We start from the raw sequence: 13,003 nt of genomic DNA, 5'->3' as shown, positions 1-13,003 counted from the left end.
GACAGGGCAGTGGTTTTTGCGAATCAAGTGCAAGACATAGTGGAACACAAATTGATAAGAAAGGTGTGAGGGTCGCGCTTGGTGTGCCACCACTCTGCCGTTGCATAATCGTGAAGCAAAGGGCAGATGAAGTGAAGCAGTGTGACAGTCAACATGTCGTCCGAAAGTGAAGCTGCCTGTCGTCCAGATGCCGCTGCCGAAAAGCAATTACCGGCCTTCCTGGACGCATCCCTGCTGCAGTACATTCTGGACGAAAATCTCCCCGATGACCCGATCGAAGTGGACAGTTTCACCGCAGCGATTGCCACCAAACCGGGCGACAACTACAGCAGCGACGTGTACAGGATCGTCGTCCACTACAATGGGTCGAAGGTAATCCCGCTCGTGGCGAAAATCATGTCGGAGGATCCGACGGTCAAGGAGTTTGGCCAACGAATCGGTGCGTTCATGAAGGAGGTGTACACGTGCCGCAACCTGTTGCCCATCTTCAGCCAGATCGTTTCGCGCGGATCAACAAGGATCAAGTTTGGTGCGCACTGCGTGTACGCAACGCGCGATCCGGCCGACACGGTTGTGTTTCAGGATCTGAATGCGCTCGGCTACCGGATGCCGGATCGTACCCGGGGCGGGCTGGACCTTGCCCACTGCGAGCTGATCATGCGCAAGATTGGTCTGTTCCATGCCGCCTCCATGGTGTACGTGGCGAGGGGACCGATGGAACGGCAGCTCTTCACCTACCAGTACTCGCACGGAATGGTCCAGCCTGGGGACAATGTAAGCAACAACCCGGGACTGAAAATGTTTGCCAACGGGCTGGACACGTTTCTGGAAGTGTCGGCCGGCTGGCCGGAGCTGAAGCGTGAAATTTGGACGAAGCTGAAAGCGCTCCGATTGACGTACGCGAAGCGGTGCGCACAGTGCCTGCTGACGGAGCGGCACGACCAGCCGGAGGTCACGTTCCGTGTGCTGAATCACGGTGACCTTTGGACGAACAATATGATGTTCCGGTACGAGGATGCAGCGGACGAGGGGACGGTGAGTGACGTGCTGTTTGTCGACTATCAGCTGGGCAGCTACGGCAGTCCCGGGCTCGATCTGGTGTACTGTCTGCACAACTGTCCGCAGTTTGAGGTGCGGGAAAGCAGTACCGATCGGCTGCTCCGCCTGTACCACGAGTCGCTGTGTGAGGGACTGTCGAATGGAGGCTACAAGCAGTCCTTCCCTACCTTTGAGGACGTGCTGAAGGAGTACGAGCGGCATGAGTTTATTGGTATGTTAGCGTGTGGACATTGTTACTCTGGTTATTAAATGATTGTTATTATTTGCAGGGCTTGTCAGTGGACTGTCGATGTTGCCGATCATCTTAATGGAGCGCACGGACGAGGTGGAGCTCACGATGGGGAATCTCGTCGGTGGGGAACAGGCGGTAAAGATACGCAACATTCAGTACCAGGGCAAGCAGTACCGCCAATCGGTCATTCCCATTTTGGAGCGCTTCCATGCCAAGGGCCTACTGGATTAAACCACATTAAGGGGAATTGTTATGAATTTTAGGTTTTAATTGCTATTAATGCCCCGAAAAAGCATCAAATAATACCATAACAATAGCGCGCACACTGGACAGCTTTGTTTGCAGTTTGAATAGATACGCGTTTATTTACAGAGAAGTTTGCGTGCCTCCAGGTTTATTATCGGTTGCTTTTTGTTTAAAAAAAAAATCATGCAAATCATTCTTTGCTAAATTGGCTTCCGCTGCCAGTTCTCTTTATTCTTCCCAGTTAATGCTTCCCAGTACAATTGAATTCCTAATATCACATACGTGAACTACACACTAATAAGTATTTATGGCACGACGAGAGAAGACCAAACGCGGCCAATGCGAACGGCTATTCTAACTATTTGTTTGCCAATCCGCATTGCACGCATTCCCGCCCACATGTAACTCATGGGCAAATATTTGCCCTTTTAAAGGCCAGCTGGGGTTCGTGTTGTGTTTCTTAATGCTGCTGCTGCTGCTGCGGGACCATTGTAATGGCTTTTTTACCCCACTCTCTCTCTAAGCGCTCGTGTAATTAAACGTTGCGAAGCTTTGGCGCTTCTCGGCAAATCCCAAACGCCCCTGTTGATGATGATGATGATATGCCTCGGCACAATATCACTGTGTCACCGTGGCTAAAGAAGAAAACAAAAAGCTGCTTATCATGCCGCTTGATATGTGGCGCACGATTTGCGTAAATCACTTGCGCGGGACAGTTAAATCCGCACTTACCGACGAATCGTATGCTCTTCGGCGATCGCACACCGAACGCTCCGCACAGTACTTCCGCGATGTCCACCACGGCAGGAGCACCGAAGCAGCAGCAGCAGCACCAGCTACCCAGCTACCTCACGGAATCGCTGATCCAGCGCTCCCTCGAGCACGATCTGCAGCGCCCGGTAACAAGCGATCGGTTCACGGCAGGTCCTGCAACAGCGGGCGGCGATAACTACCTGAGCGATGTGTTCTGGATCCGGGTCGAGTACGATGGCGGAGCGTCCGAGAAGCGCCTGCTAGCGAAGTGCATGCCGGACATTGGTGACCGCGGCGCAACGCTCGACGTGCTGGACGCATTCCGCAAGGAGTCGGAAACGTTCCAACACCTGCTGCCCGAGTTCACCCGCCTGGTCGGTGGGGGGGAACAATTCGGGGCGAAGTGTTACTACGCCACCACCGAACCGGTGCGCACGATCGTGTTCGAGGATCTGAAAGCGCTCGGCTTTCGCATGTGCGACCGGACGAAGGGTGGCCTGGACTACGACCACATGACGCTGGTGATGCGCAAGATTGCCCGCTTCCATGCCGCCTCGATGCTGTACGCGAAGCAAAGCGCAGAGCATCAGCGCCGTCTCGCCAGCCGGTACGCGTACGGGCTGCACAATCCGCAGGAGCAGCCGGAAGACTCGCGCATACTGCAGGCGCTACAGAAGGGGCTGGAGAAGTTCATTTCCGTTGCGGGCGGATGGCCCGAGCTGGAGGGGGGTGTGTTGCGCCAGCTGGAAGTATTGCTGCCCGTGTTTAAGGAGCGCATTGCTGGGTGTGTGAAGCCACGGCAACCGGGGGCCCGTTACGAGGTGCTGAACCATGGCGATCTGTGGAGCAACAACATGATGTTCCGGTACGGGCCGGACGATAAGACGGTGGAGGAAATCATCTTCGTGGACTACCAAATCTCCAACTATGGCAGTCCGGGCCTGGACCTCGTCTACACGCTGTACAACTGTCCGCACCGGGACGTGCGTATTGCGAGGCGTGCGGAGCTGCTGCAAGAGTACCATCGCGTGTTGGCTGACGCATTGCGCAAGAATGGGTACGACAGGGTACCGACGATGGACGATGTGAGGGAGGAGTTTAGTCGCAATGAGTTTTTCGGTATGTTGCAATGGGGGGAGTTGCATTATTTGTACAAAATGACGCTTAAAATGGCGCTCTTTTCTTGCGTTTTTGTAGGACTCGTCTGTGCGATCACCTTTCTGCCGATCATGACGATGGAACGTACGAAGGATCTGGACCTTAGTTTCGATGCGTTCTTCAAGGAGGGCCACGGGGAGATCCTGCGGGACAGGCAGTACAATGGGGCGGTGTTCCGGCAAGCCGTCGTGCCGATCCTACACGATCTGCACGCACGTGGCTATGTTCGGTAGGAAGGGAAGCGGAAGTTTACGCTGCACGTTCAAAATAAAGTACAATAACTAAAGTTAGTGGGTAGTGTAGGAAAACGTAGATATGCCATAGCCAGGCAAAGGAATCAAAGTAGAACAATATTTACTTTTTTCAAATGTAGCGAAATTATGATCGTGTCTCTTTACTATCTGGATAACACATCTTATTTGGGAGTAGATTACCAAACCAAATCTTGCAAAATGTACTTATCACTTTTATGAAGTGTTTACCAAAATGCTATGTTTTATCATGCACGCGTGTCATAAATATGCTGCCAAAGCGCGAGGCGCGTGCCCGTCCGTATGTCACTGTAAATTGTGTAACGATAACGTTGAGTTGGATTAGTGTTGGTTTGCTAGAAATGGCCAGAAATAGCCATAAAAAACACAAATAAGTAATTTAGCTGGTACGTTTGCATAACTAATTGCTATCCTAAAAGGTGCAGAAACGTCCGTAAAAGTGAAGAAGCGTCCTTACTAGTGATGGGAAAAATGAAGTTTTTGTCGGAATCGAGTCCGGCTAGCTCCACAGTTTTCTGGAATCGATTCCGGATAGTAAGTCCGGGATCACTTTCTGGAATCAACTCCGGAATTGGTTCCGGAATCGGCTCCAGAATCGGAATCGGTTCCATTATTGATTCCGCAATTGGTTCCGGAATCGGAATCGACTCCGGAATCGGAATCGACTCCGGAATCGGAATCTACTCCGGAATCAGAATCGACTCCGGAATCGGAATCGACTCCGTAATCGGAATCGACTCCGGAATCGAAAACGACTCTCGAATCGGAATTGGATCCTAAATTAGAATAGGAGTCAGTTCCGGCATCGCCATAAAAATAGGCGTTTGGGTCCAATGATAATACGCATTGATAACCGCAAAAAATCAAACATTACTTGTAAAAGATCCATTTTCATAAAGATTCTCGGACTGATTTCGCTTCTAAAACTTCTTTTTTCAATTCAAGAACTGATTCAAATTCCGGAGCTAATTCTAATTCTGGAGTCAATTTTGATTCCGTTATGGGGGCAAATTGCGATTCCAAGGTCAATTCTGATTCCGGAACCGATTCTGGTCGCGGAATCGACTCTGGAGTCAACTCCGTAATCGGCTCCGGAATTGATTCCGGAATCGGAATCGTTTCCAGCATCAGAATCGTTTCTAGCATCGGAATCGGCTCCGGAATTGATTCCGAACACGGAATCGGGTAAGTCCGATTCCGAGCTCCCAAAACTATTCCTTAATTTATGACACATGTCTTAAGCTATTCATGCTGGATGGACTGTCTAATTAGAGATGTGCTCTTTGGAGGGCTCCCACGAGTCCGATATGACTCCGGCAACATCTGAACCACTAGTTCCGTCCGGAGGCAGAGATATCCGGAATCGTTCGGAATCGTCTGGAATCGTACGGAGTCGTCCGGAGTCACCTGAAGTCGTTTGAGGTCGGAGTCGTCGGGAGTCGACCGAAGTCAGCCACTCCAAACAAAGGACTCCGAACGACTCCGGATAATACTGTACGGACCTACCTTCCGGAGTAGATTCCAAAATTATCGGAGTTGGATCGGAGTCGACTCCGGATTTTGTCCAGTTTTATCCATCACTAGTTCAAATGCAGGGATTTCAATGTTGTTTTATAATTCTCAATGAGTTTTGAATTCGTCTATGGCTTTCAGTGTTTCTCAAATGAAAAAAAAAAAACATAATTTTTTTAAAAAAAATAAAAGTTGAGGAATTCCTTTGGAAAAAAAGATGGATAAATAATGTTTTTATTGTAAAATTTTACTGAATACGAAAAGAGCTTTCGGCCGCCAGGTTAATATTCAATGTGCAAAGTGTATGTACAAATAGTTCCAACTTTCTCGCATTAATTAGAAAAGATGGAAATGGATCGGGAAGTATAATCTTAAATGTCTGTAAAGACCAAAAAGGAACAATTTTCGTCAATTTAGCAAGAAATTACCTGATCACTCTTACACAACCTCTTTAAGACATCTTTCATTCACAATCACATTGGTAAAAGATTCGGGAAAGAGAACCTTTTTTTTGTGTGGCATTTAATATTTAGGCGCGAAAATTCCTTCCTTTATTTATAACTTTATTTTTAAGCCTAGCGCAAGGCGCAAGAACGAAGGAATTTCAGTCAAATATTTACGCCTCAAATGATGATTTCCTAACAAAAAAAACAAAAAAAAAAAATAACTCCCAACACCAGGCGGCTCCATCGAAAGCTCCGCAATGCCATGCCACACACTGTATGCTAAAAAGTTTCCTTTTCTTCGCCAAACCTTTCTCCTTTTGCGTACGAATAAGGAAAAAAAAGGAGGACTCTTCCTTGCATGTATGCGTGTGCGTATGTGAATGTACAAACTGCCTAAACCATAACCATTCCCCCACTACTACTGGCTGTGGGGGGTTTCTTTTCTCGCCCTGCACTGAAGCGAACCGCACCTACTTCGATCGATCGGGGGCTGGATGGATACGGTTGTGTGATAGCAAGTGGTGGTAGTGCGTGCACAAAGGTAGGCCCGAAAAAAATGGTGAAAGCTTTGTGGCAATGTAAATGGAGCTCTGTTTTACTTCATTTGGTCCAAAATTTTGAAATATTTTTATTTTATTTTTTGTTTTTGTAGGTATAAATGTAACGACATAAGAAGGTGCGTTTACGTCGAGTTTAAATGCTTCAGGTATTTATAACAATCTACAAATTAAACTTGCACAAAAAAGGCACTTTACGCTCCCGCACTGTTTAAATAATATAAAACATCCAATTTATCGTTGTCGTATAGGCTAAGGTAATTAATATTAATAACCAAAAATGCAGCATTTTAACGGTTTTTGAATTTTTGAAAAATACTTCATATACTGTTCATTAAAAAAGTCCTTTCCTCCACACTAAACTCGCGGATTCCATCCAATTCCTTATGCCTTGCGGAAACCACCGTTCCACCAAAGCGAAGCGAGTGGAAGGGGCGCACAAGTCTTCCGCAGCACGAGCGCCGCACGCCTCAAAGTAACACAGCGGAGGTACACACGCAACCCGTGATGATCCGTAGCATACCGTTGCGTTACCAGGGAAACAAGAAAAACCAACCCATCCTTACCCGCCGCGTCCGCCCATATCATCCCCCCTGTTACCGAGAGCATCCCCAAGGCGGCCTATTTTTGGAAAGGATTTATCGATTTTTACTTCGCCGCCTCTTCTGGTCTTGCGCGGCAGGACCTTTTTGTCGTGCACTGGATGTACCTGGTGGTGCCTGGGTGTGCCGGGGAGAAGCTTTTGCAGGACGGCCAGCGCGCGAGATTGCTGTTGCGACATCCGACGACCAGCGGTGCGCAGCTTTACTGCTTCACTTACTTACTTACTTACCGCAAAACCGTTATTCCTGACCGCCGTTTTGTTTTGCAGTAAAACGGCGGTAGTGGTTTTGCGCAAACTGCTGCAGCTACACAAGCAGCTGGTATTGATCGTTATGTCGTGTGCGTGGTTTGTAATGTACCAATGCATTGGTTTTACTGGTTTATAGTTTAACTGCCAACTAACTGTTGGTACGTATTTTGACGAGCTTTAATTTTGGCAAGCTCACCTTTTTACGTACAACGCGCGCGCTCTCGCGGCAACGTCTCGGTGGCATAAATATTCATGCATGTCGCATGAATATTTATATCGCGCAAAACGGAGTTTCTTTTCAGCAGCTGGGTGAAAACGCAACTTGAAAGCACAACACAGAGAGAGAGAGAGAGAGAGAAGGACAAGAGGACAGCAACGCGTGTGCTAAAATTTGCTTCATATTACTTAAATGAAAATTTATGCTTTTCTGTCCGGTACTGGTGACCAAGCCACAACAATACAAAGGAAAACACCCTTTAGCTTTTTGGGCGTTTTTGGCTGGCAGGCAGGTGTGTCGTTTGTGTAAAAAATATCATAAAATGTGGTACCACTGTAATAACGCGGGCTAAGGGGTCCTCGGTTGCTAAGTTCCACTTTATGCTCTTTTATTTCGTTCTTACAGGGGTTTTCGGGTAAGTTTAAAAGCATTATTTACCACTCGCTAGATGCTTTGCAACATATTTTATTTCAGATGCGATAATTATTTAGTTGTTTCACACGATGATTTTCAACACGTCAGTTTCAATTTTGTATAGCACTTTGTCGTTTGACAATTGCGCTATATTTTTGCTTACCCAAAAAAATCACTTGTAAAAAACATCAAAAGCGCAATTTACGCAAATAATTTTTTTTTGTTGTTGATTATCACAACATTTTTTTCAACAACTGTCATCTGTTTTATTCATATTTTATTTTTGATCACAATTATTTTTTAATTCTTCAACACGCTTTTTAATAACAAGTTGGCTGATAAGTCCCCGGCCTGACACATAGATGGCGCCGCTAGTATTAAATGCATATTATTTTATATAGTACCAACCTTCAAATGATTCGTGTCAAAATTTGACGTCTGTATGTCAATTAGTTTGTGAGACAGAGCGTCTTTTGTCAAGCAACTTTTGTGTTGTGTTGTTCCACTAAGACAACGCACCGTGCCACAAGTTATTGAGAACGATTGCAAAAATTCATGAATTGGGCTTCGAATTGCTTCCCCACCCACCGTATTCTCCAGATCTGGCCCCCAGCGACTTTTTCTTGTTCTCAGACCTCAAAAGGATGCTCGCAGGGAAAAAATTTGGCTGCAATGAAGAGGTGGTCGCCGAAACTGAGGCCTATTTTGAGGCAAAACCGAAGGAGTACTACCAAAATGGTATCAAAAAATTGGAAGGTCGTTATAATCGTTGTATCGCTCTTGAAGGGAACGACGTTGAATAATAAAAACGAATTTTGACAAAAAAATGTGTTTTTCTTTGTTAGACCGGGGACTTATCAGCCAACCTGTTATGTCGTAAATTGCTGTCAAACTCCAACTCGAATGATCGACCGTGTACCTTGAATGCGTCACAAATAATTTTATTAAATTTATTAAAATCTTAATTATCTAAAAAACTACTTTTTGTATTCAACATTGAGTACAGAGTCCACTCTCAATGTGAACTGCTTAATTCACTACTTCCAAGATGTTTTTCAACATCTGTCACGTGTTGTATTTGCATTACAATAAAATTTGAATTATTTCACATGATTTTCAACACATCACAATGCAGTGTCAAACTCAGTCCAGCTTGTGGTGTGGTAAAAATCATGCGAAAAAAGTGAAAAATGGTTGTGATGCAAATAAAATATTTGACAGCGATTAAACAACATTTCGCAAGCATTGAAAAATGTTGTTGACATTGGAAATTGAGCCGAAAAATCCTGTATGCTTAAATCAGTAATAATTCATTAATATTTTCCTTACGATTAAACTTTATACAGGTATTCCCCGATATACGCCATATGCGATGTACGCGATTTGATTTTTTTTCCAGTTTTTCGAGCAAATTGTACTGTTTTGACACATCAATTGTCAAATTTCTAATTTTGGTTGAAATTCAAAAACCATTTTAAAAGGTACAAAGTTGTAATATTCGATTGAAATAAGATCAAATGACAAATTTAGTAACTAAAATATAGAACATCAAGCGAATTTACACAAAAATTTGCTATAATTTCACTTAAAATTTTGAAATTCGATGTGTGGGAATATTCGAGATACGCGATTGGCTCCGGTCGCAGCGCATATTGTAGAATAACTGTATTACGGTTCACATTTGAAATTGATCGCGAAACCCTGTAATACTGTTCTATTTTATTCTTACGCCAAGAATATCCCTGGGAGTAAAACTTATTTTTCACATGGATTTTATTTTTATTCGTCTTTCTGTTGCACACGAAATGTTTGAAATAAAAGCTCTTTTTAATCAACCTTTCTGTTCAAAATTAAAAAAAAGAAACACGTTGACACACAAACACAATATAAACCTACAGCTGTGCGTATTAGAAATATAAGTCAATCTTTTTACATCTTCTCCTTTGTTGATGCACCATCTGCGCATAATGAAACAAATGAAACCATCTGCGGCACCAAAAGGGAACAATTTTAACTAACCCCAAACATTTCACACGTTCGCACGAAGGTTAATTGGAGAAACACTCAACTCAGCACGAAGCGGGGAGCTTTGTCAACAGTTTTTTGGGCAATGCGGCCAATTCAACCCAAATGCGGGATGACAATGGTTGCAGTTTTAATTCCACCCCCGAAATGCAACCAACCGTTGCAACACACACACCACCCCAAAATCGGCGATTGCAACGGTGCCAGATAACTGTTCTGGTACGTGTTTTGTGTCGAGGGCACAGCACTGCGGGGAAGGTGGCCGCGTTATGTCGTGTCGTGACCGTAGAATATGTTCTGCCCGTCAGACAGAGGGTCACGTAAGTTTAAGTCTTATTACGCACAGTCGTTGCTGGCTCTAAGGCATCAAGTTTTGACAGTGCACATCAGTTTTTGACTCTAACGCGCACCTATTTTTGCCTGTAAGTTATCAATTTTTTTACTCTTGTAGGAATTATGATAATTTTACAAGGTATTTGAGAAGATTTTTGACAATTATAATTTGACATCACGTAAACATTACAAAAACCGTGTAATTTGACATTTTTTTTAAACAAGATTTTTAGTGAAATTATAAAATCATTGTTTACACCTGAAAATGCATGCCATTTTTTTTTCACTGCATTAAAACTTCCAACATTGGCAAAACGATTGTTGTAATTTAAATTCTATTATTGATATTATTCACTACAAAACTTACTTTTAATAATTTCAAACAACACAGTTTCAGAAATTACGTTAAATTTTGTAAATAAAGTGATTGACTCACAGTCAACAATTGATGCCTTAGAGACAAATAATGATGCGCATTGTCAAAAATCGATGCTTTCGAGTCAAACATTGTGACACGCCGTCAAAAATTGGTGCCTTTAACCGTAGCAATAGACGATGCGCAATCTCAGATTGCACTTGCTAGGAGACGTGATAATGCCCAATGTACGTTTTTGTCCAAACTTATTGTCGGTGAGATAGATTCGCCAGAACTACTGGCTAGAGTCAACATAAATGTCCCTGCTAGAGTGTTCCGTAACTACACACTAATAAGAACTGACCTTACAAGACGTGCATACAGCGAGAACGACCCAATGACTGCGATGGCCCGTAAATTTAATCAGCGTTACATTTTATTTGACTGGCACCTACCTACTAGATTCTGTTGATCCGTTTTGTCATTGTACACTGCGTTAGTTATTTAAGTTTTAGTTTTAATTCAGTGATAAGGCCGCTTGTTTGGCCAATCACTTAATACAATAAACAATAACAACAATAACAATAACAATATATTTATCTGTCAAATATTTAACTGTCAAAAAAATATACATATCTCGGACATATAATCTTGAAAATTGAGGCGCAATCTTGGCGCAATCTGAAAATGTATGGAAATGACGTTTATAGCTCAGGGTTGGCTACGCGAAATGATTTATGTTTTGATAAAATGAATATATGCGCAATCTGAGATTGCGCATCGTTTATTGATACGGTAAGATAAAACAGGTGAGTTAAAGTCTAAATTTAGCGCCAATGACTGTGAGTTTTGCTCGAAATAATATTTCCAAAATCTATTTACATTCTTACAACTAATTGTATAAGAAAGTCACAAACAATTCCAAAACATTTGAAAAAACAAAATCACCTAAACTCATTCACCTCACTGTACACATCCGGAACGCTGCTTCACAATTGTGGTTGTGGCTGTTCCACCTAGAATGATATCTATCAGCGCATCGCGAGCATAAAACATTATCCAAAGTCAAACTAGGTCATATAACACACGTACATGTGTTGTTCGCACTGACAATTGAGATTTAGCACTAGTGTGCTGCCTCCCCTCTCCCCTCTCGTCACACCCCAACATGCCTCTCCCTACCCCGCAAAGGCCCGCTGCTCCAGTGTTTTATCTCTTACATTATTGAGCATGAGTCAGTTTATTTCCACTTGCGTGGTTGTGTTGTAACGATTCTCCTGGGGATGGTTCTTTTCTTTGTGCTAAAATGATGGAAATTACAACAGTCGCTTCATAAAAGGCGCCTTGTCTTTGTTACTGCAAGTTAGATACAGTAACCGTAAACATAGCGTTCGTTTGATCCCGTCCCGAGTACAATGTGTGACGCTATTGTCATGCTGTTTCTGAGAATGTGGCAGAATAGTAACAGGGTTTGATTGTGTGCAAGTATGCGCCGTGCATTGTTTGAATGATTAGCTAACAAAGGAAGGGAGTAGCAATTGGAATGAAAATGAGAGTCCCATTATTCTTTTGTAAACTTAAAATTCTTCCTTAAATTTCTCACTTTCTTAGGCTCTATATTTTGTTTAGCCTATTATATTTCCTGCCACAAGGTAGATTTAAATCATGGATTTAAGGATTTAAATCATGGTAAGAAAGTTGGTGTATTTTTGTTGCGACAGTTAATATTATTTTTTATATTTTTTCTAAAATTGAGGTAACGGATACAAAAAAATTCAACATTCCTCATAATCCAATTAAATCAATCATTCTATCAGCTGCATTCTAAAATCCAATTATCGACTACAGGTGACACCCGACTGTATTTGGAACCGCTAAAGATGTCCCACAACATAGTGTAAATAAAAAAAGTTGAATATCTGTTAATACATATTGTAGTGTATAAGTTGAAATGTCAAAATCTATTGTACCTTGTAGATACCTAAGTTAAAATGAAAAAAAAAATCAGGAATGCATTAAAATTATTATAAAAATCTTACATATTACTTTATAAATATTCAAGTACGGTCAGTTAGATAATCCTACCGACAGTTATCGTAACTCGAGTGTCGCCTGTAGTTTGTATTAACCAGGTAATTAGGCTCAGTTACTAGACTACGCAATGATATTCCTAAGTCCCCTTGAAATTTCAAGGAGAGTACCATGAGAAACGGATTCTGTACTCATACTGGTTGTAGTATTGACACTGCAGCCATATTGGTTCTGGAACTTATCCTAAACCCATATCGATCCTGGAACTTATTTTGTAACCATGATAATCTTGGATCGTATAATACACCCAATCCATTGTTGGAATATATATTTGACCCGTATAAATTTTGGAACATATCCTGAACAGTTTTTGGATTCTTTTCCCGAATCCATACCGATCCTGGAACTTGTTCCTGAATGGAACCTATACATGTCCTGTTACTGGTTACCCTTCATTATTTCGATTCAACAACTGTACCTGCACCTGTCTTATTCAAGGGTCAAATCGCAAACCTATCCCAGTCCAGGAAACCAATACAG

At 43.1% G+C, this 13,003-nt stretch overlaps 2 protein-coding genes across 2 annotated transcripts; both read left to right on the top strand.

The window, feature by feature from the left end:
* The first annotated feature begins 84 nt into the window (after nt 1–84).
* LOC1280013 (uncharacterized) lies at nt 85–1,742 on the top strand. The gene is made up of 2 exons (XM_319807.5): nt 85–1,270; nt 1,329–1,742. The coding sequence occupies exons 1-2, from the start codon at nt 154–156 to the stop codon at nt 1,520–1,522; spliced, it is 1,311 nt and encodes a 436-aa protein (XP_319807.5). The 5' UTR covers nt 85–153; the 3' UTR covers nt 1,523–1,742.
* A 371-nt stretch (nt 1,743–2,113) lies between these two features.
* LOC133393416 (uncharacterized) lies at nt 2,114–4,107 on the top strand. Its single transcript, XM_061658381.1, has 2 exons — nt 2,114–3,409; nt 3,488–4,107. Exons 1-2 carry the CDS (start codon nt 2,281–2,283, stop codon nt 3,679–3,681), a joined length of 1,323 nt encoding a protein of 440 aa, XP_061514365.1. The 5' UTR covers nt 2,114–2,280; the 3' UTR covers nt 3,682–4,107.
* Nucleotides 4,108–13,003: the final 8,896 nt, after the last annotated feature.

The sequence above is a fragment of the Anopheles gambiae genome, chromosome 3, assembly GCF_943734735.2.
Source record: "Anopheles gambiae chromosome 3, idAnoGambNW_F1_1, whole genome shotgun sequence".
NCBI lineage: Eukaryota > Metazoa > Arthropoda > Insecta > Diptera > Culicidae > Anopheles > Anopheles gambiae.
The sequence above is the reverse complement of the archived record's forward strand: the minus strand, read 5'-3'. Positions and strand labels throughout refer to the sequence as shown.

Excerpts from the sequence above, each read along its gene's own strand:
- LOC133393416 (XM_061658381.1), top strand. The coding sequence starts at position 2,281 with ATGCTCTTCGGCGATCGCACACCGAACGCTCCGCACAGTACTTCCGCG. Across the intron at positions 3,410-3,487 it reads TAGTCGCAATGAGTTTTTCG|GACTCGTCTGTGCGATCACC; the intron begins GTATGTTGCAAT and ends GCGTTTTTGTAG.
- LOC1280013 (XM_319807.5), top strand. The coding sequence starts at position 154 with ATGTCGTCCGAAAGTGAAGCTGCCTGTCGTCCAGATGCCGCTGCCGAA. Across the intron at positions 1,271-1,328 it reads CGAGCGGCATGAGTTTATTG|GGCTTGTCAGTGGACTGTCG; the intron begins GTATGTTAGCGT and ends TATTATTTGCAG.